The sequence below is a fragment of the Zalophus californianus genome, chromosome 4, assembly GCF_009762305.2.
Source record: "Zalophus californianus isolate mZalCal1 chromosome 4, mZalCal1.pri.v2, whole genome shotgun sequence".
NCBI lineage: Eukaryota > Metazoa > Chordata > Mammalia > Carnivora > Otariidae > Zalophus > Zalophus californianus.
Genome location: NC_045598.1, coordinates 16969285 through 16991576, shown reverse-complemented (window position 1 = coordinate 16991576; position 22292 = coordinate 16969285). Strand labels below are relative to the sequence as shown.

Sequence of the window (22292 nt, the reverse complement as noted above, 5' to 3'; positions counted from 1 at the left end):
GGCGCCTGGGTGGCTCAGTCGTTAAGCATCTGCCTTCAGCTCAGGTCATGATCCCAGGGTTCTGGGATGGAGCCCCGCACTGGGCTCCCTGCTCTGTGGGAGGCCTGCTTCTCCCTCTCCCACTCCCCCTGCGTGTGTTCCCTCTCTCAAATAAATAAATAAAATCTCAAAAAAAAAAAAAGGAAGGAACTATTCTCTGGTCAAATTCTATTATACTAAATTCTAAAGAATAGTCCAAAAGATTCTGCCTTTTAGATTTTTGCTATACTGAATAAGCAATTCATAAAGTATTTAGTCATCAATCTTTTGTCATAAATATTTTCACTATAATAGTGTGATCAAGTTTCATTGCATTTTAAACTAAATTCTTCAACCCACACACACACATTTTATATATTTTCTATAATTTAGTACTTTTACTAATTCATGTTGCATCTCCTCTCATGTGATTTTTTAAAATATTCTTTCAACCTACAGTATGACTATTACATGAACAGGGCCCCAAAATTATTAAAACCATTTTTGTCGTACCAATCTCTCACATCAATGATTTCTGTAATTCGTTTAACAGCCTACATCTCTTTCAAACACACATACCACATACATACATCCATTATTACCATGCACAACAGAAAGTAGGTACTTTCCTTTGTTTATATTCTTATAAGAATTCTTATATATTCTTAAAAGAATATAAACAAGATGAAGTGATTCCTCCTACATTCAAGAGAATCAATAGATTACAATACAGAGCTGTCATCAATCAGCTAACCATATCTAACAAAATTAACCAATGATTTGATGGAGCTTCATTACAGTAAATAGCACATCACTGAGGCTAGAAAAATGGTACATAGACATATGCACATGCTTTTATATATATATGTATGTATTTTTTAAACATACTTCTGATATCTCTGTTGAGAAATTAACTTGAAGAAATCTTGAGAAAGGCATCTTAATAGCCCATTTCAAATTTCATTTTATTATCTTAAAGCAAGTTTCCATAAGTCTTAAGCTTTACACAACTAAGCTACTTCTAACCCCAAATGAATTATATCTTCCCAAACCAGAGTTCCTAAACAGCTATCCAATACAAAATTTAAATTCAGAAACTTAAGATTTTTCTGAAAATGTTCAACTACTGAAAGGCAGTGGAGTGAGAAAAAAAATTATGTTTTTGTATGAAAATAAAAAAGCTAAGTGCTAGCAAACCATTAATATAGTAAAACCTCTTTGAGGAATAATCAAAGGCACACAGGGTAACAAGTGAACCAAGAAAGGAAAAAAAGCAATTCTCTAACAGAAGGCTACTTTAACAGGGGTATTCTTCTAAACCAGTAAAGTCCAACCAAGATTTTTACTCTATTTTACAGATGCTCCACTATTATGTGACACTACTAATAACCACTCAATTCCAAAGACTTTTCAGGTTCAGTTGGCATGACTTTTAAAAACACTTTTATCTTGATAGAAGAAATACTAGGAAACCAAATAAACCCATCATTTGTTAAAACAAATACATTCAGAAGTGTACAATAAATGTAAAAATACATGGAAACGTTTAGGAAAACAAATCATTTTAATTTTAAATATAAGCAGCAATACTTAGTATGAAAAATACGTTATTTACTCATGTGACTACCACAGGACTACAGGCCACATTCAGTTATTACCAAAAACAGACAAATCTAAAAACAGAACTTCTTCCCAATTACATAAATCCAAACGAACAAAAAAACCCAAACATCTTGTTACCATAAAAATTCAACTTTCAGGTCGAGAACATTTTTCCATTGACCAAAATTCACTAAACTTGATTATCAAAACAACCTAAATCATCTCTCCAAGCCAGTCTCTTTACTCCTTTAGTTCACGTTTAAAGACATCAGATTGATTTTTCCAAAAAATGTATTTTGGTACAATGCCTCTCACTCAAAATACAAAATACCTTGGTGCTACCCCACGCAGATCCTCCCAGATATGGACTTCAAATTCCTTAGCCTGGTAACAAAGGCTCCAACCTTCCTTTCTGGCCTCCTCTCAGAATTCGCCTAAAGGAATCTTCCCCAGTGATATTTTCTGACCCAGTGGACTTCGGAATACCTTGTGCTAACAAAATATTTTATTCTTAATAACAACACTGTGGAAAGCCAAGCAAAATTTTCTAAGCAAACTTCAAAGTTGGTAAAAATGAAACGTATTCAAACCTTACTTATATAAGGTTTTATATCTTTATACTTACATAAAGAATAAGTTATTTTCTCGTTATTACCTAAAATGATTAAGATAAAAATATTTGGTAAAGAATGAGACCCACATCTTCTCTCAAAGACTTTAAGATACCCAAATGACAATGGTTCTATTCAATTTTTGAATGAAAACTCAAGTGAAAGAGCCGGTTCTGACAGGAGATTTGGAAACCCTGGACAGCTTTTAAACGCTTAAAACTCACTTGACAATATTTTATGATTCACTATTAGGGCCCAATCTATTTCTAAATTATACAGGCTAGTACGCTGCCACTACTATTCTGGGGAAAATACTTCCCTAATTCACTCTGGAAATCTTTTTTTAAATTTCAAGTTGTTTTAAAGGAAAAATAACTTTATTTTCATAATCACAAATAATATATTGTAAGTTTTGGCTACTGTCAACACATCTCTGAGCATTGAAGATAGTCTAAACTTCAACTTTAACTTTCCCCCAAAATACTAAGATAACTTATTTAAACCACTGGATAAAAATTAAACTACAACATAATAGCATAAAGAGAGTTCCCCAGGGTGCCTGGGTGGCTCAGTCAGTTAAGCGTCTGCCTTCGGCTCAGGTCATGATCCCAGGGTCCTGGGATTGAGTGCCACATCGGGCTCCCTGCTCAGCGGGAAGCCTGCATCTCCCTCTCCCTCTGCCTGCCGCTCTGCCTACTTGGGCTCTCTCTCTGTCTTTCTGTCAAATAAATAAATAAAATCTTAAAAACAAACAAACAAGACAGTTCCCCAAATCCTAGATCTCTTTAATAAGATATTTACTTCTTGTACCAACAGTGCTTGACATTAATGGAAAAACAAACATACAAAAACAAAATATAAAACCTCTTTCATGAAAAAGAAAATATTAACATCAGGTTTAAAATGCTCAGAGGGCAAAGAAAGTGTGTATCAACTTGGTATATACTTAAGTCAGTTGTTCACTGGAGACACCAAAAAGAGGGTGAGGCAGCATCTAAACTATCAGATCATCTACTGAAGAAAACTTAGAGCCCTTGAACCAAGAAATCAGCAGCGTCTGGAACTATGACATATCCAGACTTATCCCCATGTATCTCATTCATTAGTAAGTTTACAGCAAAGGTAGAAGAAAACAAAGGCAAGAATCACAGAAGAATACAGAAGAAAAAGGAATAGGAAATCAAGGGAGAAGTTGGAGGCAAGGACAGAAAGAAGGGATTAGAGCTAAATGTAAAAGACTAGAAAGAAAAAAGAAATCAACAGAAAGAGAGGTGTTTTGAGGTACCGAGCAGGCTACAGTTGCCTCAGGTGCAACAGTCCCAGAGATAACAGATCACTGCCAATAACTGCCCAAAAAGTCATTTTTTTAAATATTTTTTTACGATTTTATTTATTTGAGAGCACATGAGAGGGGGGAGGGTCAGAGGGAGAAGCAGACTCCCTGCTGAGCAGGTAGCCTGATGCTGGACTTGATCCCAGGACTCCAGGATCATGATCTGAGCCGAAGGCAGTCGCTTAACCAACTGAGCCACCCAGGCGCCCCCCAAGAAGTCATTTTAAGAAAGTTTTAGGAAAACCATTCTTAGAAAACCCTGGATTCCTGAGATAGATTGAACCCAGAATCTAATCCTCTTGTTTAAATGTTCTCAAACCATGTTTTTATTATACTTTATTATAATTAATGAAATTATAAATTTTAACTTTTGAGAATTTTGGCCAGAATCTGGTAAGTTGTAAATCTAAATTTAAATTAACACCTGACCTGTAATTCTCTCAAGTGATACATCGGTAATAATCCTTTAAAAAAAAAATAACATCTGGTGATTTATATAACATCACAGGGGAGAACCTCTCCCCCCAAAAATACTAAAACAAAAGATAAAACTTCTCAAATTAAATATGTCTGTATCTGGGTACCTATGCAAGTCATGCAAGATACAGCAGATGGGATCTGAAACAGACATTTTGTTTTTAAAAGATGCAGGACTATGGGGCGCCTGGGTGGCTCAGTCGTTAGGTGTCTGCCTTCTGCTCAGGTCATGATCCCAGCGTGCTGGGATGGAGCCCTGCATCAGGCTCCCTGCTCAGTGGGGAGCCTGCTTCTCCCTTTCCAGCTGCCCCCACTTCTGTTCCCTCTCTTGCTGTGTCTGTCAAATAAATAAAATCTTAAAAAAAAAAAAAAAAGAAAAAGATGCAGGACTAAAAGAATTAGAGAGGTAAATGGACCTGGAGCTATTAAAGATACAAAAAGTATTTTAAGGAGAAGAACTCAGTAAAAATTCAAAATCAGTAAGAGTTAATGAAATGCTATTAAGGCCAGAAGATAGGAAAAATTAATTAAGATTCTGCTTTTGTTTGGTCTCTCCAAACCAGAAGGGTACCCCTACGTGGTCTGGGTATCCTCAGGAGGACTTAGTCTGAGGGGATGTTAGCGACAATTCTTCAAAGATGTTTGAAGCTCGGAAACCAATACTTTAGTCTCCAATAATCTTTCCACTGTCATAGGAAGACTTTCAGTTTAGAGTCTCTTCATAGCCTTTTCTTCTAATATTCCTTTGAATGGCCACTTGAAAGGCCACTTGGGCGTTTTCTTTTTGACCTCATAATATATTTTTACATTTGTTCACCAGGAAATTGTTCTCAAAACCGATCCCCACTCTGAATGTTTTATCAGAAAGTATCTAACCATGTGGTAAATGCATAATTTAACCAGAATAATTTCTGAATCAGTCTATCTACAAATTCTGAATCAGAGATAAATCTGAGGGGTTTGGTCTTCAGATTCGGCTTTCTGTATGTTTTCTCGAACTGTTTATTTCTCCAATTTCCAAGTGCCTTATACTGCCACTATCCTTCCATCCCCATTTTTTACTTTCCTTCTATACATGTACAGACACACACACAAAATATCAGTACCACCGCGTATGTATGCACGTGTGTGTATGTGTACATATACATACAGACACACACACACACACACACACACACACACACACGCTACAGACACATGACCAGTATCAGAGTATAAACCAAAGATAAAGACATAAATAACACTGTAGAATAGGAATTAATCCATTTATTCTTATTTCCAAGATAAAACAAAACTAGTTGGTTACTATAACTCACCAGATGGTTCTTCAGGCTCACTTTCATTTTCCTCCTCTGGTGGGGCTTGAGGGGGTGGTGGGGGAAGCTTCTTTTCTTTTTCTGCTTTAGCATTTCTCTCTTCTTCTGAATAATACTCATCTTCTGAGAGGTTGGCCAAGCTTTCATCCATCTCTCTGTACTCTACCTATATGGAGATTATACCAGGGAAAGCTAAATACAGTGAACATCTAAAACCAGGGACTCAATTTGGAACCATCAGTGAATGTGAACTGCCTTTTAAATTCAAATTTTAAGGGAAATAAGTAAATAACAAGGAACAAGCTAGCTCACAATTAGGTAGCTATTAAAAACAAAATCTTGGGGCACCTGGCTGGCTCAGTCGGAAGAGCATATGACTCCTGATCTCAGGGCCATGAGTTCGAGTGTAGCCCATGTTGGGTGTAGAGATCATTTAAATAAATAAACTTAAAAAACAAAAACAAAAACAAAACAAAAACAAAAAAAACCCTAAAATCTCTCATGAAACAATCTCATGTCAGTTCAGATTTAGCTCAAACTATCAATTTTACATCATAGTACTGACATTTAGATTAATGAATCCGAGGCTCTCTACAACTCCTAAGAACTCTTTTAAAATATGTGTATGCATATATATGTATGTTTGTATGTACGTATACATCATGTTCACACACCAGAAGTTTCAACAAAGACTAAAATAACCCTGAGATAAAAATATAGTCAACTAGAATAACAAGTCTACCAGGCAGGTCAGGCCTGTAGTTCTACTATTCCAAGGTGGAACAGAAAAATCCCAGAAACTAAATGGGGAGAAATGGCAGGTAATAAAAACTACAAATGGCAGCAGCCAAACTGAAACTATGAAAAAGTACACTTTGCTTAAAAAATAACCGATGACCTAAGAAAGTTGAATGATGAAAGCAAAGAATCCTTAATATAACAAATTAAGTGAAACAGAAATGGAGACCACAGCTCTTACTACTAATTTAGACTCTGGTTATAAAAGGAGAGAACCAGGTAATAAGTATAAAGAGGAAAGAAACTTGGTGAATGTCTTATTGGGGGTAAAGCAACTTAAGATAGGGAAGATTATAATGGACCTGTTTGCCAAAATGTGTAATATGGTATTACAAATAGTCACCGACCTTAGAACACTAGCAAATTGTCACTGTTGACTCCCACCCTAAAAAAAGATTCCAGGAAGCCATAGCAACAACAGCTCTCTATTTCAGATTCAATGAAAAGATAAAATGAATGAAATAAAAATTTATTAGATGTGGAGACAGAGCAAAGACAATATGGTTTCCACATATAACTACCTAATTTATTAGGTTTCTGAAATTAATAGTCCTGTGGATTACAGCAAGTGTACTCTACCTTAATTTTTGAAATGTCTCTGAAATAGCTCCATATGGCTGGCTACTTTTATATTTGCCTCTTTTTCTTTCTTTCTTTCTTATGACATGAACACAGACAGGCAGGAGAGTGGGTGGCTAGGGGAGGTAACAGGGATTGTGTCAGAAAATGGAAACAAAAATTAAGGATAAATTAAACAGTTCTGACCCACGCTCTAAAATTCTTATTTAACACATGAATAATAGTATTCATCTATCAAATACAGAACAGAGTACATGGCCACAATGGAGAAAACAATTATGAATGAGAGTCTCCCTGCCCTTAATAAACTGAAAGTCTAGTTGCAAACTATTGGTCCTTATCAGGTAAATCGAGAGACTTTACAATAAAACCTCCACAAATCTACATACTAAACTTCACCCTACTTGACTGAGATAAACTGTAAGAACAGACCTCAGGACAATAGACAAGCTGCAAGGAAAAGTTTCAAAGAGGAAGAGGGGTCAGAAAATGTAATACATGTTTAGCGTATGTAGTTTCCCTTCTTTTAGCCCTCAGTAGTGCTTGACCCCTCCCTATCCCAAAGATTTAGCCCTTTAATCCTCTGTTCATCAATCTCATCCATTTAATCAATAATCACTTAACAAGTGCCTATCAAGGAACTGGGCAATGAGCAAATTCTGAAACAATAATATAAGATCCTTTCTACTGCAGTAGTTCGTTCAGCTCTTTTCAAAGGATGTTCCACAAAAGGAATCCATGATCAAGTCTGGGAAACACTGCATTCTTTACAGGCCCCCTCTAGGACAATCACGATGCACATTAAAGTTACTGAGAAGTTCTGCAGCAAAAACATTCTTTTTAACATTGTTTAATCCAATCTTTTGATGAAGTAGTAGCTGCTAAGAAGGAATAGAGTTCTTAGTTTTCAGGGAAAAAAAGAGATTAGAAAAACACCTAGAAGTAGGAGCAAAAATATCTAAGGGTAGTATTTAAAAATAACAAGGAAAAAAATATCTGTGTTTCCCAGAACCTAAAATTCTTAAGGATTTCATTTAAATACACATTTATATGTGTTAAACCAAACCATAATCCTTTGGAGACTACCAACAAACACATGAACTTGTACTGCTTGGGTACTAAATCTGGGGTAGACCTAAGAATGAAATTTCTTCTGCAATGTGTTCAACCAAGACAGTGTCCTGAGATGACAAGACAAGCTAGAAAAACAACAATTTGCACTACTTATCAATCACTGGATCTTATCAAGCACTGGGTTTTCACAATACTTCATAAACAAAACAGAAATAAAATTGGATTCTGAGACCAAAATAAGACTGCAACTATTAATTTAAACTTCTTAATATAAAACAGGTAAATACTACTTTATTTTGGGATTTTGCATAAAGTTTTATTTTGTAAAAAAAAGTTTCTCCACTTAATATAAAGTTAAACCATCTGAAAGAATCATACAAACTTTTTTTAAAAAATAAAAAAAACTATTCCCCTGAGAAAAGGAACAGATACTCTAAACACAAAGTACTGGGAACTTCTCATCCCTAAGTAAAATCCTGAGACTTTGGAGGTTCTACTACTTACAACCAAGGACATAAAGATGTCCAATAGGCAGATATAAGTCAGTAGGGTAATTATTCTTACCTTTACACAGATGACTCTGAAATTTACACCTCTAGTCTCTCCCTTCTCTTCTTCACCCTTGCTACAATGCTTCATTCACTTTCCAGTCATCTTAAAGCTCCAGTCTTTTTGTTTTAATCTTTCTTCCTTTTAAGTCACCTAGGACACAACTGCCAGACTGATTTTCCAAATACATGATATTTTTAAGATAGTTTTAAAGGTGAATGCCAAATTTTTCAAACCAGCATATAAACTTTCTGGCTCTAACCAGTTGTACTTACCTTTAGCCATTTTCTAATGCACTAGTCAAAAAATCCTCAATGTTGTTCTACAGATCCCTAAACCCTAAAAGCTACTTCCACCCTTTTCTGTTAATACGATGCCAGAATTCAAGGCTCATCCTTTCTGCAAATTATTTCCTAACTATTTCAAACTTGCAAATATGTCTTTCCTTTCTCTGAATTGTCATGGCACTTAAGGTCTGCACTTCTCAGTCTAGTGCAGTAGTGTCTGATACCATTTTCTGTGATAATGGCAATGTTTTGCATCTGTGCTTCCACTATGGCAGCAGTAGTCACATGCGGCTATTAAGCACTTACCATGTGGCTCTTTAAGTTTAAAAGTAAAAACTCAAGTTTCCTCAGTCGTACTAGTAACATGGGCTAGTGGCTACCATACTGAATAGCAGAGATCCAGTGTATGGCTCTCTCTATAACCTGGACATGACTCTACAATCCAAACACTGCTGGTTCCCTCCAATTTATCTTGCTCCTAGAAAAACGTCATTTTCATTTAAATTCATTTGCCCATTGTTCCCAATGTTCAAGTGATCACTCTGGACTCCCTGTTGCTTCTCAAACCGCCACATAATATACCAAGCATGTTTCACTTCCTTTCTCAGCTGGTAGTACTTAATTACTGGGCACCTATTCTAAGCCAGACACTGCAGTAAGCGTTTTGTTTACATTATATCTAAACCTAAAAACCATATAAGGTAGGGTTTATTTTCCTGAGAAAAATGAATCATAGGGAGAAAAATTAACCCCTTTTCCAGAATACTTTTCTAAATTCTGCACTTTTTCAAGGCCCAGTTGAAGGCCACCAGTCCTGAAGTCCCAACCCAACTTAACAATTCCAAACCCTAAATATTTTGCCATAATGTTAGCATACACACTCAGAGGTGATTTTATTCTGAACCTTATGAAACTTAAGCTTTAGGGACCTCCCGATTGCATGGACCCCTTCCAATACCCTGAACCTTGTTTTAGTTACATAACTATATATATAACATCTGTACCTATGGTCTCCTATTGAATCTATAGTTCTAGATACAGATATATCCCCCCTGCATGTACCTCAGAACTCTTTTTTTTTTTAAAGATTTTATTTATTTGAGAGAGAGAGAATGAGAGATAGAGAGCACGAGAGGGAAGAGGGTCAGAGGGAGAAGCAGACTCCCTTCTCAGCAGGGAGCCTGATGCGGGACTCGATCCCGGGACTCCAGGATCATGACCTGAGCCGAAGGCAGTCGCTTAACCAACTGAGCCACCCAGGCACCCTACCTCAGAACTCTTGAAGCAAGGCCGGTCTATACTGGACTCAGCTTGCTTTTTCTTCCTTTAATAGATACTCTATCCCTTGAGGTCTGTTTCCTCTGGGGCTCCCAAGACTGGCCAGTAATAGGTCAGTTTCCCTAGTTCCTTACTTCCTAGTTGCTCCCCCAAATAAACAGGTAACCCACTTTTCTCTTTAGAGTTTCAGAGTTAATCACAATAGAAAAATAGTGTAGCAAGAATTAAAATAAACACAAGATTGTTACAAAGACAGAAATCTTAGGGTATGTCCCAAATTGATCTACAGATTCAAGGCAATCCCAATCAGAGTATCAGTTGCCTTTTTGCAGAAACTGATAAGCTGATTCTAAAATTCATGTGGAAATAGAAGGGTCACAGAATATCCAAAACAGTCTTGAAAAAGAGCAAAGTTGAAGAAATCAAACTTCCTGATTTCAAAACTTATTACACAAAACCACAGTAATCAGGACAGTGTGGTACTGGCATAAGAACAAAAAAATACAGATCAATGGGACAGAAATGACAGTCCAGAAATAAACCTTCACATTTATGGCCAATCAACAAGGGTGCCAACCATTCAAAGGGGGAGACAACAGTCTTCAATAAAATGTGCTGGGACAAGTGGATATCCACATGAAAAAGAATGAAACTGAACTCCTACTTCATACCATATACAAAAATTAACTCCAAAATAATCATAGATCCAAATTCAAGAGCTAAAGCTAAACTCCTAGGAGAAAACATGAAAGTAAATCTTCCTGACACGGGATTAGGCAATGGTTTCTTGATATAACCCCAGAAGCAAAAGGAACAAAAGAAAAACAGATAAATCGGACATTAAGAACTTTAATAATCACCACATATAAAGAATTCTATTCAACAATAAAAATACAACCCAATTTAAAAAGCCAAGGATTCGAACAGACATTTCATCAAAGATGATATACAACCAATGACCAATAAGCGTAAGAAAAGATGTTCAATATCATCAGTCATTAGGGAAATACATATCAAAACCATAATGAGACACCATTTCACATCACTAGGATGGCTATAATAAAAAGACAGTATCAAGACAAGGATATGGAGAAATCAGAAACCTTATATATTGCTAATGGAAATGTAAAATGGTGTAGCTAATGTGGAAAAGTGGCAATTCCTCAAAAAGTAAAACACTGGGGTGCCTGGGTGGCTTAGTCAGTTAAGCATCTACCTTGGGCTCAGGTCATGGTGCCAGGGTCCTGGGATCGAGTGCCGTGTCAGGCTCCCTGCTCAACAGGGAGTCTACTTATCCCTCTCCCTCTGCACCCCCATGCTCGCTCGCTCTCTCAAATCAAACAAACTCTTTTTAAAAAGGGGCGGGGGATGGGATAACTGGGTGATGGGCACATGATGTAATGAGCACTGGGTGTTATATGCAACTGATGAATTACTGAACTCTACAACTGAAACTAATAATACACTATGTTAACTGAATTTAAATAAGTAAAAAAAAACAGAGATAACATATGACTTAGCGATTCCACTCCTAGTATATACCCAAGAGAACTGAAAACCTATGTTCACACAAAAACTGTACACAAATGTTCACAGCAGCATTATTCATAACCAGCAAAAAAGAGGAAACCCAAATGTCCAACAAAATGATGAATGGATAAACAAAATGTGGTATATCCATATAATGGAACATTATTATGCCACAGAGTTATCAAATACCAAATGGAAATACTACAACATGGATGAACCTTGAAAACATACTAAAGCAAGACACAAAGGCCACATATTCTTGGGTTTCTGCCCTCTATTTCATTTCTGAAAGCTGGGAGTCCCCAACCTGTGTCTTTTCTAACCCATGCTTTGGTAAAAGCCCCCAAAAGCCTTTCCTCTTTTTAGCACAGGGTTTTTATTCTTGGAGATCTCTCAAGTGGGCAGTTGAATCTGAGGGCTCAGTCTGGGTAATACTCATCTCAAGAAGCTCTTCACACACAGACTTGGCATATCCATTTAAAAATCATATACAGATAGAAAACTTGTTATATGCATAAGCTATATGAATTGCGCGATTTTAAATATTTATAAGTATAAATCTCCAGAAAACACCCAAGTCTAAAAAGTCTGTGCCCTAGTACTGCCTTAGTGCCCTGCACAGTTGGTGTTCCATGTGGTCCTTTGTCTGAGGCTGAAGATACCTTATCACAACATACGCGTAGATTCCAGTTCCACCACTTAGCTCAGTTGTGTGACTTTGGACAAGCTGCTTCAACTGTGTGCCTCTGCTTACTCATTTCTTAAAACGGGGCTAACAATACCTGCCCATTGGTATTTAGCAAAAATAAAACATTAGTGACGCCCTGAACACAGCATCTGGCACCCAGAGATGTGAGGCAGCTGTTGTCTGTATATACTGTTCGGGTGACAAGCCTTTCTCTTCCCATATATTTGCACCCTGACTAGTTGATATTAGCCCTCTTAATCAGCTTCCTCATCTGTAAAAATCTACGTCAAAAGATCGTTGAGAGAATAAAAGGAAAAAGAGGAAAACTAGGGCACAGCAGGCCTAAAAACAAAAAAACAACCATTCTTTTCCGTCTCCCTAGCTAAGACCCTTTCCTTAGCATTACCCCACAGCCTCAACGCGCGCCCAGCTGAAACTCCTTCAACACTGCCCAGGGGCCTCCCGACACATCTGCGGACAAACAAGCCATGCCTGTCTCCAACAACGCCAGCCAGAACTCCACGTCAGTGAGCCATGTTTCCCAGTAAAGAAAAGAAAAGGTGTACAGATGTAAGGAGTCAACCACGCCTCCTATCAATCCCCCTTTCCCGAGACGGCCGGGTCCCCGGCACAAAGAGCGCATTCAACCCGCGCGAAGCCCTTCCCCTCCCTCACCCCACCCACCCAGCTGGTGGGGAGGTGCGGTGGAGACCCGACGGGCAGGGGAGGTGGGGGTGGCCGGGGGCTGGACAACCTCGAGGGAGCCGGGCACCGGGGTCTAAGGCGTGCGGGAGGGGGTCGCGCCTCACCTTCGCTCGCTTGCGCCGGCTGGTCCGCCGCCCCTCCGGAGTCTCCGCGATTCCCGTTTCCATGGGGGTCGCAGATCCAGGAACGACGGTAGGCCCGGCTTGAGGACCGGCGGACCCCGGTGGCTCGGCCAGTCCCCCGGGGGGCGAGGCCCGCGGAGGCTCTTTCTTGCGGGGAGTGCGCTCTCCGGCCACCCCCGGCCCGGCCTCGGTAGGGCCCGACAGGCCCGCGGGCGGCGCGGCCACCTCGGAGCCGTTCTCCGCGCCGCCCGCTGCCCCGGGGCCGGCCTCAGTCCCCGCCGCCGCCGCTGCTGCTGCCGCCGCGGCCGCCGCGGCCTTCTTCCCAGACAACATCTCTGGCCGCCTGGCCGCCGACGGCCGAAGGGGCCGCTCGGTCTGTCGGTCCGTGGGTCCGGAGCCGCCTTGCCTCGCCTCACTTCACACTGGTAGCTCGCTGCCAACCGCCGCCGCGTACGCACGCGCTGAGCGCGCTCCCGCCGCGTCCGGACAAAAAGGCCCCGGTCGCCCACCGCCCCGCCTTCCCCGGCTGCCATAGAGCGGCGTCCTCGCGGCTAGAGCGACACCACCGCAGGGAGCACAATGCTTTCCTAGAGCGTCGTCTTAGCTTTTGGAGTGGGCCCCCGCGCCTTCCCCGGTCCTAAGGCTTCTGGGCCATACTGCACCTCCGAGGGCGACCATTTCTTCCAGGGACTTGTATACACCCATGAATTCATTCGTTCGTTCATTCATTCATTCATTTATCTACTCATTCGTCAGGTCAACCAATATTTATTAATGCTTACTACGTGAGGAGGGTTTAATTATGAAGTTTTTGCTTTCAAAGAGCTTACAGTTTAGTGAGGGGAAAACAGAACCATAAGTGGGAAATCATCTTGTATCATAATTGTCTTGCTTGGACTGGGGAAATCTTGGAGAGCAAATGAGTCTCGTGGTAATAAAATGGACAGAAGTTAGGAAGTCCTGGTTTGAGTCCAAACTGGAATGGTGTTGCCTCCAGGGCGGTGTTCCTGTTCTTTCTTACGTCTGGACCTCCTCCCCATTAGCACTCCCTCACTCATACCTCCGCCCACTCCCTATGTCTTCCATACATAACACCTCTTTTTACTCCAGGTTAATTCTTTCTAGTGCTGCAGATGGTGGTGGTGGTTTATTTTTTTAATTCTTCCGGGACTCCTTTAGTGACCCAACACTGGAACAGCTTGTGTTTCTTCAAAAGCTTGTTTCTACTTTATTACACACAAATATAATTGCTTTTTTATATGTCTCTCTCTCTCCAGACTATAATTTTCTTTCTTTTTTAAAAAAGCTTTTTTTTTTTTTTTTTTTAGGAATCTCTACACCCAATGTTGGGTTGAACTCAAAAGTCGCATGCTCTTGGAGGCGCCTGGGTGGCTCAGTCCTTAAGCAACCGCCTTTGGCTAAGGTCATGATTCCAGGGTCCTGGGGTCAAGCTCTGCATCGAGCCCCACATAGGGCAGCGGGAAGCCTGCTTCTCCCTCTCCCACTCCTCCTGCTTGCGTTCCTTCTCTTGCTTTGTCTCCCTCTGCCAAATAAATAAATAAAATCTTAAAAAAAAAAAAAGTTGGGGAGCCTGAGTGGCTCAGTCGTTAAGCGCCTTCGGCTCGGGTCATGATCCCGGGGTCTGGGGATCAAGTCTCACATAGGGCTGCCTGATCGGCGGGAAGCCTGCTTCTCCCTCTCTCACTCCCCCTGCTTGTGTTCCTGCTCTCGCTATCTCTCTCTCTCTCTGTCAAATAAATAAATAAAATCTTAAAAAAAAAAAGTTACATGCTCTCCTGACTGAGCCACCCAGGTACCCTTCAAACTGTAGTTTTGCAAAAAATTATCCCACTTACATGAAGTTTAAAGAACTGGTAAAACTGGGGCACCTGGGTGGCTCAGTCGTTAAGCATCTGTCTTTGGCTCAGGTCATGGTCCCAGCGTCCTGGGATCAAGCCCCAAATCGGCTCCCTGCTCCGCGGGAGGCCTGCCTCTCCCTCTCCCACTCCCCCCTGCTTGTGTTCCCTCTCTCGCTGTGTCTCTCTGTCAAATAAAAAAATTAAAAATTAATTTAAAAAAAGTACTGGTGTAACTAATCTCTAATGATCAAATCCAATCAGTGATCACCTGGGATGAAGGTGAGAGTTGACTGCAAAACAGCAGGAGGGAATTTGCTGGGGTTAATGGGGAAACGTTTTTTTATCTCGATTGGGTGGTGTACACGTTAGTCAAAACTCACTGTGCTATGCAAGTAAAATATTTTCATATTTTACTTTATGTCAATTGTACTTTAATGAAGTTGAATTTTTTTTAACCTAGGCAAGTGGGAAAAAGGAGACAATTAAGTCCAGGAAATTCAGAAGATGTACAAGTAAAAAAGTGTAATCGTAGTTCAACATGGGCTCGGCTATGAACTACATTGACATAGCCATAGTAACATAAGCATTAATGTTGTTTTAACCAAAGGGATAGAATTATATTGAGAGAATGGAGGAAAGAGAAAGTGTGTGGAGGAGAGGAATGACAGGGGTTTTTAGAAGCAGGGACGAAATGGGAATGGGGGAGGTTCTGCATGGAAACTAAATCCTCATCTTCCATCATAAAAAGATAATATAGAATGTCAAAATTGAGAAGCCAAGAAATAACAGAACAAGCATACAATTTAGATATATCAAGATAAATACCAGAAGAAACAGTTAAAAAGTTGGAACGAGTTGTCTGAGTCCTATAACTTGAGGATGGAAAGGGGGAGATAGATCGAAGATTGCTTGTTTTAAACTCTTTAGTTCTGACTTGTTTGCACATTTAATAATTTGATAAAACTTAAAATTAGATTTTTTAAATATGTATATCCTTTAATCCAGCAATTCCACTTTCCAGAGGACATTCTAGGAAACTATTTAAGCATGTACCTCAACTTATATATAATAGCAACAAAGAAGAATTAACCTAAAGGCCCAACAAGGAGCCACTAATTGGTATATTAGAATATCATAGCCATTAAAATAGACACTTGAACATGAAGAACTCCCATACAAAATAGTGAGCATATGTCAAAGATTTATTTAACTCATTAGAGAACCAGTAAGATGACAACACTGGTTCAAAGGAAAACATGAAAAGCTGATATATAGTCACTAGTCAGTGGAAAACAGAATGCTGGAATAAAATTGCAAAGTTAAATAAGAAACAAATGGTTTTAATGTCTTCCAAGGCCATAAAATTCTAGACTTTGAGGTTATCTTTTCTATCAGACACAACTAATTTGCTTCTATTTGGAAAAAAAATCATTTGCAACTTACCCATTTTTTTTTCCTGGAAATAACTAATTTAATTGTTAAAAATTGTGGTAAAAGACTTAACATAAAATTTATCACCTTAACCATTTTTAAGTGTACAGTTCACTAGGGTTAATTATATGCTCATGGTTGTACAATCTCCAGAACTCTCTTCATCTTATAATATTCCATGCCCATTAAACCACAACTTGTCATTTCTCCCTGCCTCCTAGCTTCTGGCAACCATCATGCTACTTTCTGTCTCTATAAATTTAACTACTCTGGGTATCTTATATAAGTGGAATCAGATGACTTTTGTGTTTTTGGGACGGGCTTCTTTGACTGAGCATAATCACCTCAAAGTTTATGCATATTGTAGCGTATGTCAGAATTTCCTTCCTCTTTTTTTTTTTTTTTTGTAATGTTAGTTCATGTCTTTTATCAACCCGTATACAATTACTTGTACCCTGGTCTGTCGAAGCAGTAGGTCAGACATTTGCCCCAGTAGCATCTGTTAAAGTGGCTAGCCATAAGAACACCAGTGCCACATTCGTCTGCAAAGTGACTGATGTTGCCCTTCTCATCCACCTTAGAGAGAGTATTTCAGGATGTCAAGCTTAACCTTCTTTCTCTTATGCTTATTCTTCCTGGGAGTGGCGTAAAACTTCTGCCTTTTCTTAGCACCACCAGGAAGTCTCAACACAAGATGAAGAGTAGACTCCTTTTGAATGTTGTAGGCAGACAAAGTATGTCCACCTTCTAGTTGCTTGCCAGTGAAGATCAGTCTCTGCTGATCGGGAGGAATTCCTTCCTGATCCTGGATCTCGGCTTTTACATTTTCCATTGTATTTGAGGGTTCAACCCTCAAAGAGTGATGGTCTTTCCCATAAGGGTTTTCATGAAAATCTGCATCTTGGCAGCAGTTCACCTCATATGGTGGATGGGAAAGGAGAACGCAGCAACAGCCCTTGGGGTTTTCTGAATTTCCTTCCTTTCTTAAGGCTGAACAATTCCATTGTATGTGTATACAGCATTTTCTTTATCCATTCATCTGTTGTTGGATTTTGGGTTTGCTTCCACCTTCTAGCTATTGTGAATAATGTTGCTATGAACATGGGTGTACAAATAGCTCTTTAAGACCCAGCTTTCAGGGGTGCCTGGGTGGCTCAGTCGGTTAAGCGTCTGCCTTCGGCTCAGGTCATGATCCCAGGGTCCTGGGATCGGGCCCCGCATCAGGCTCCCTGCTCAGTGGAGAGACTGCTTCTCCCTCTCCCACTCCCCCTGCTTGTGTTCCCTCTTTCACTGTCTCTCTCTGTCAAATAAATAAATAAAATCTTAAAAAAAAAAAGACCCAGCTTTCATTTATTTTGGATATATACCCAGAAGTGTAATTGCTAGAGCAAATTATCCAACTTTTAAAAAGTTAACATCTGACTTTACAGAGTCAGGACCCTAATCAATATTAAACAATATTCTCAAAGTTACCTTCCCCTAAAGCAGCAGATGACCAGCAGGTGGGCCAGCCGGATGATATTCTGATATGGCTGTGTAAACAAGCTCAGAGGAATCTCTTTGCCTTATTTCCAGATCTTGGGTAATTTTTCTTTGCAGTCTCCCTCACCATGAGGGTAGGGGCTCTATGCTGCTGGCCATTTTATTCCCAGTGGCTAGGCCTGGAAGTACTGTCGAATAAATGAGGTATCACTAAAGCCGACATCACCTGGTTGTTGTGAAGACATCATGAGATGTTGCTTACAAACTGCCTGTCAAAGTCTGGCACATAGTGGCTGCTTAGGACAGGAGTAGTTAATATTGTTATGCGATAGCTGGGAGAGGGTGGCTGGTTATGACTCGGATGAGGGGGCGGCCATGGCTCCTGTCATGGAGGGCAACTGTCCTAGAGGGGTCACCAAGGCAGGGTCTTGGGGCCTGGGTGCCTCCAAGCCATAATGCTGGGGGAACTTATGTCTCTTTTTAGGAATCTCCATGGGATACTTGCTTCCTCGGGCACCATAGGAGCATTGGTGGCTTGGTTGATCAGCTATAAGCCAGCCTTGTTTGGGTTCCTATTCCTTCTGCTGTTGCTTAGCAACTGGCTGGTCAAGCATGAACTCAAGCCCACCCCCCCAGAGCCCCCGCAGGTGAGCAAGAGGGGACTTAGCTTCAGCTAAGGATGATGGGATATTTACAGCTCGACTGGGGGTACGGGGGCCAGGGAAGATGTCAGGATAATGAGGCAAGGCTGAAAAATCCACAGCTCTAGTCTAAGCCCCTGTTCTACAACTTCCACTTGGGTGATGGAGGACAAAGCACTTCCTTCACAAGGCTTCAGTTGCCTGGGCTGGAAAACAGGGACCATCCCTAGACAAAAACAAAAACAAAAACAAAAACAAAAACAAAAACACCCACAGAGAACAAACTGGTGGTTGCCAGAGGGGAGGTAGGTGGGGAAGGAGTGAAACAGATAAAGGCGATTAAGAGTACACTTATCTCGATGAGCACTGAAAAATGTAGACAATCATAGAATCACTGTATTGTATACCCGAGACTAATATAATACTGTATACTAATTATACTTCAATAAAAAGAAAAAAAGAGAGAAAACTTGTTTAAAACAAAAAAAATAGGGACCATCCCAGACTCTCCTGCTTCATGTTTGATGTCAACGTGGTTTGGCAACAGTAACAACTACTTGAAGGTAGAAAAAATTTAAATAGATGAACAAAAGATACCTGTGGCACACAGACATATCTCTAGAATGGCATAATGAAGACACCAGAAATGTACCCAGATTATGACATCTTTTATGTAAAGTTAAAAAAAACCCACACATGAAACAACACCTTGTCTTGTTTGTGGATGCCTACATATAGCGAAAATATATTAAGGTTGGATCTCTCAACCTCTGCGCGTTTGATATTTTGAGTGGGATAATTCTTGATCATGAGGGCCTGTCCTGTGTGCTGTAGGATGTTCAGCAGCATCCTTAGCTTCTATCCACAGATGCCAAGAGCACCTCTCGCCCCCTTTTGGGACAACCAATAACGTCTCCAGACATTGCCAAATGTCCATTGGGGAAGGCAAAATAGCCTCCCATTGAGAACCACTGGTGTAAAGAAATATATGGAAAAAATAAATTCTGAATTCAGGATTGCAGTTGAGATAAGGTTCAGAGAGGGAGGGAACTCTATGACAGAGACCCAAAGGGGACTCCAGTTATATTTGTCATATTTTTATTTCTCATGCTGGTATGAGAACATGGGTATTTGCTGTAATATTCACTTTTATTTTTGCGTGTCTGAAACATATTTTTTTAAAAATTTCATTTATTTGTTTATTTGAGAGAGAGAGAGCACAAGCATGGGGAGGGGCAGAGACAGAGGGAGAGCTGGAGAAGCAGACTCCCTGATGAGCCGGGAGCCCAAAGCCGGGGCTCGATCCCAGGACCCTGGGATCATGACCTGAGCCGAAGGCAGACACTTAGCCGACTAAGCCACCCAGGTGCCCCTGCATGTCTGCAATATTTAAAATGGTTTTAAGGATGAGGAATTTGTAGCTGACTCCAAAAAGAAAAAAAATTTAAGTATTATTAATTGCATAGAGGCAGATGAGGATTATAGAGATCAGAGTGTGTCATGAGACAACGGGAAACTTGGCAGGTGGTGATTTTATGAGGCCTGAAAACAGTCTCAGGCACACTGGGAGAAACACATGCTCCAGAGACAGATATATCTGGGTTAAGTGCTTTATGTCCCCTGGGAGTGCAGATGAGCAGGCCATTTCATTTATTCCTGGGAACCAAAGACAAGTATGGGTCCTAGGAGTTTAGGGGTTCCCAAACTGAGAAGAGGACCTTTCCTCACTGGACCCCAACTCTCTCACCCACAAGATGTGGCAAGATGCTCTTCTTGCAGACTGGTTGTGAGGATTGATTAACGCGATGTGTATAAATCGATATTAACTAATGTTTCCTTTTTTGGGTTGAGGGGTCTAGGAAGAGGCAGAGAAACCAAAACCTCTTGAAGCCAAACCCAACAGCTACGTCTTGAACACAAAAGAAGTTGAGAGACTGCACGCCTGCTTTGCCCTCCAGGACAAGGTCCTTGAACGGCTTATGTTCAGTGAAATGAAGCTGAAGGTCTTAGAAAATCAGATGTTCATTGTATGGAATAGAATGAGTCACCACAAGAGGTCAAGCCGGCAGCGGACTTTTCCCATGAGGAAACACAGAATAAGGAGACATGATTCAGTTTTCTCCATCATCTCTGACTGTACTTCTAATTCCCCCTAATGAGGTCAGAGAGACTGGGGGGGGGGGGTGCTGACCTCTTTGGATGTTACCTTTCCTCAGTAAAACCCAGTCAGAGACTATTGAATTTTCTTAGTAAATCACACTGGAGAGCAGGATTGGAGGCTGAAAGGCCAATCACCTTTGGGAAAGAAATCTGTACTCGCTCGTCAGCCACGTAGTGCTCTAAGAACAACCCGAGGGGCCGCCAGAACCCGGCTCCTCCTCTCTTTCAGTTGTCCACCTTAACCCTAGTCCAGAGCCCTCTACCTGTTCACCTTGCGTCTTATAATGGCCTCCCCTGAGCTGCCCCAGTTCCCAGTCTTCCCCTTTCCCTCTGCTCAGAGGCCAGAGCCAAGCTCTGCCAAGTGGGCAAGTTGCCTGCCTCTTCTTGAAACGCTGTGGTTGATGGAATAATGGCCACACTCCTTACCATGGTGTTCAGCCCCTCCATGATCTGACCCCTTTTCCAGGCTTGTTTCCCGCCCCTTACTCTTCCTCATGTGCTTTATACCTTGTGCCAGAGTATCCCAAACACCAGTCATCGGGTACCCCCTTTGTGATTTTTGCCAGAGCCATGAGCCACCTGAATATTTTTAGCTCAATATTGTCCCTTTTATTTTTTAAATGACAGTGAGTTAATTTTTTTTATCTTTTTTTTAAAGATTTTATTTATTTATTTGACAGAGAGAGACACAGTGAGAGAGGGAATTCAAGCAGGGGGAGTGGGAGAGGGAAAAGCAGGCCTCCCATGGAGCAGGGAGCCTGATGTGGGGCTCGATCCCAGGACCCTGGGATCATGACCTGAGCCGAAGGCGGACACTTAATGACTGAGCCACCCAGGCGCCCCTTAATATTGTCCCTTTAAACTGACTTGTTTCCTTAAATAAATGTATCTGTGAAAGAAAGTCATAATAAAAATAATTAACTGTACATTAAAAAGCTATATCATTTGGCTGAAGTAGAAACTGTCAAAAAACTGTCAAAAAAATTAAAGAAAGAAGAAGAAGACAGTGGAGACACAACAATGTTACTAAAGTTCCAACCAGAGCTTGGTTGCCCACTGGAAGGGTCTGAGCCTGGGAATTTGGGGTTAAAAAGAGAAATTAGTAAGTATTAGTGTTGGAGAGAGATGCTAGCACCAAGCTAAGGTTTTTCTCCATAAGGAGAACTAGAAGGAAACCACTACCTCGCCCTGGGATCCGGTGTGGCCTAGTGCCTTGTTGGGCCCCACCTAAAATCATCTCTAATCAAACCAGATGGCTGGTCATCCCCCAGACGCATCCACATCTTTGCTCCCGTGGTTTCTTCCCCTGGGATCCCTTAGCTTCCCCCTTCTACGATTACACTTCTTTAGTCCTTCCTAAACTACACCTCCAGAACGCTTCCCTAACCCACCGGGGAATAGTCTCTGTCCTTGGTGTGCTCCCAGCATTTTATCTTCAGTTCGGCGGGGGAATGTATCACGATCCGCTGGGATTTGATTTGATTTGCACACACTTCTATATTTCCTCCCCATCCTCCAACTAGATTATAAACCCTGCAAGCACGGCATCTTGTTCATCTGTCTCCTGCCCCCACGGCATCCAGCACTGGGGCTGGTATATAGTCAGTCAGTGCTTCATAAATAGCATCTCTGATTGTTGATCATGGTCTATGTGTCCTGACATGTTCTCTGAGCCCTCCTTTTATGATAACTCCCCTATACCCTATTTTTTTTTTTTTTTAAGAGCAGGATCTCTGGCGTCTAACGGCCTAG

At 40.8% G+C, this 22292-nt stretch overlaps 2 protein-coding genes and 1 pseudogene across 5 annotated transcripts in view; 1 reads left to right on the top strand and 2 right to left on the bottom strand.

Moving 5' to 3' along the window:
• KDM1A (lysine demethylase 1A) overlaps window positions 1-13482 on the bottom strand; it is a 59977-nt gene extending 46495 nt beyond the window's left edge. For 2 of the 4 annotated variants that reach the window (XM_027569175.2, XM_027569191.2), the window contains exons 1-2: window positions 12950-13482; window positions 5358-5523 (exon numbers count right to left, since the gene is read on the bottom strand). In XM_027569175.2, coding sequence (XP_027424976.1) covers window positions 5358-5523; window positions 12950-13300 — 517 coding nt within the window. In that variant the 5' untranslated portion in view covers window positions 13301-13482. The remainder of the gene's footprint in view (window positions 1-5357; window positions 5524-12949) is intronic. The other 2 variants (XM_027569181.2, XM_027569198.2) reach the window with 2 other exon arrangements.
• Window positions 13483-16701: 3219 nt separating this feature from the next.
• On the bottom strand, window positions 16702-17178 carry LOC113908176 (annotated as a pseudogene).
• Window positions 17179-18138: 960 nt separating this feature from the next.
• TEX46 (testis expressed 46) lies at window positions 18139-20717 on the top strand. Its single transcript, XM_027578345.2, has 2 exons — window positions 18139-18386; window positions 20240-20717. Exons 1-2 carry the CDS (start codon window positions 18195-18197, stop codon window positions 20534-20536), a joined length of 489 nt encoding a protein of 162 aa, XP_027434146.1. The 5' UTR covers window positions 18139-18194; the 3' UTR covers window positions 20537-20717.
• The last annotated feature ends 1575 nt before the right edge of the window (window positions 20718-22292 follow it).